The 1662-nt window shown below is 31.9% G+C and overlaps 1 protein-coding gene across 1 annotated transcript; it reads left to right on the top strand.

Moving 5' to 3' along the window:
* Positions 1–237: 237 nt before the first annotated feature.
* Positions 238–1170, top strand: Tsp_13123 (hypothetical protein; the record flags this gene model as incomplete). Its single annotated transcript, XM_003368366.1, has 2 exons — positions 238–273; positions 1102–1170. Coding segments are annotated over exons 1-2 (105 nt in total), but the record flags the coding sequence as incomplete, so codon positions are not given.
* Positions 1171–1662: the final 492 nt, after the last annotated feature.

The raw sequence follows: 1662 nt of genomic DNA, 5'->3' as shown, positions 1-1662 counted from the left end.
TAGTGATATTATCAGCAGAAATGAATAAAATAAAAATTGCATGCGAATTCGTTCCATTATTGACATATTGGAAATAATTTTAGTTTTACGTCGTCCGTGGAGGGAAGCACTGCGTTTTGTTTGGAAAATTGATGAAGACCAACATTGGACGCCAAACACTAGATGTGCTTTTTATTTTCATTATTATTTTTGGAAAAAATTTTTGAAAAATAATTTTTCAAACAACATCAAAAGAGCATGAACATCAAATATGAGAAAATGACGCATTTGGCGGTAAGTGGCAGTTTTTTCATTATTAAGTCGTAATCACATGGCAATATAGAACATAAATTCTCAGTATACTCTCTATGATTTCTCAATATGAGATGATAAGTTACTTAATGAACGTCAAATTTCCGTACAATTAAGTTTCATTAAATAACACCCTGTACACATTGTTTATCCATTATTAGAATATGCTCTTTCGAAAAAGAATAAGAATTTTCAATAGCTAACATGTACGTTCAACTAACTATAAACAAGCTTTAGCCAGAACATTGCCCACTTAAAATTATCTCCATTTGAGCTACTTGGTTTACTGACTTAAGAAAATTTTCAGATATACATAGGTGGGTTATGTTTCGGAATTGTAAATATCAAGGTCATTTTTGAATTTTCAAATGGTTTTTATTGGTAGAATTGAACAGTGCATATTATTTATTCTGTTCATACTGTATTGCGGCATAGGTTAGAATTTATCCTCAGTAAGAAGTTCCAACGCACAAAAACCGGTTTTGAACGCTGCGCTATGCAAATAATGATCGCATTAAGGTGTATAATCGTCAGTTAGGGCGCACTCGTTCGTTTGACTTACGTGGCAAGTGGTAGCGTTGTAAAATGTTCTCTGAGTACATGACGCTTAATAAGTTGCTGAAGTCTATTTTTAATTGTCGAAAAGTAATTCCTCCATCTTTCTACTTGTGTTACTTTACTTCAAAACATTTGAATACTCATTTTTAAAATAATTAATTTTTAATTAAAAAGGACTTAATTATCATATTTGTTGTAAGTCTACTTTGTAATGAAATGAGAGCAGTTTTGATTTAATATATCATTTTACAGGTAAAATTAATGAAGCAAAGAGAAAGTGAAAATGCGGACGGCACGAAGCAGAACAAGGGAAGACAGGAGGTAAATGTGATTTCTTGTGTGTGCTGTCTCTGTTTGCAATGGCTTCGGGTACTTTGAAAGGGTGAAGTTATTCCTTACTTTAATTAAATTACGTAAGTTTGTAGTAAGCAATAGATTAGTAAGATATTTTTTCTGCAAAACTGTACTTTTTTCATATTATGTTGAGAGTAGGTAAGAATTCATCTTCAGAAAATATTTCCATTGCCCTTAAACCACTTTTAATACTGCGAGCCTTGCCTCTGTCCATTAAGCATATCAGCTTCCATCGAAAATCATTTTTTTCAATAGCTAAACAACCTGTCACTTGCAAATTATTCAGTTGAAAGCGTCTTTTTGTATAAGAAATCAACTTCTATTCATGTAGGGCATTTTTGAATTTTGAAATCTCAAATTGAAACATGCGAAGGCGTGTTTTGTCTAAATCAATGTTTTTATTATGGCGTTTTCTGCCAGATAGTTTTTAAAAGGCTGAATGGAAATGGCAAGGTCATT

The sequence above is a fragment of the Trichinella spiralis genome (genome assembly GCF_000181795.1).
Source record: "Trichinella spiralis strain ISS 195 chromosome Unknown Scfld2583, whole genome shotgun sequence".
Taxonomy (NCBI): Eukaryota; Metazoa; Nematoda; class Enoplea; order Trichinellida; family Trichinellidae; genus Trichinella; species Trichinella spiralis.
This window is presented reverse-complemented; position numbering and strand designations above follow the sequence as displayed.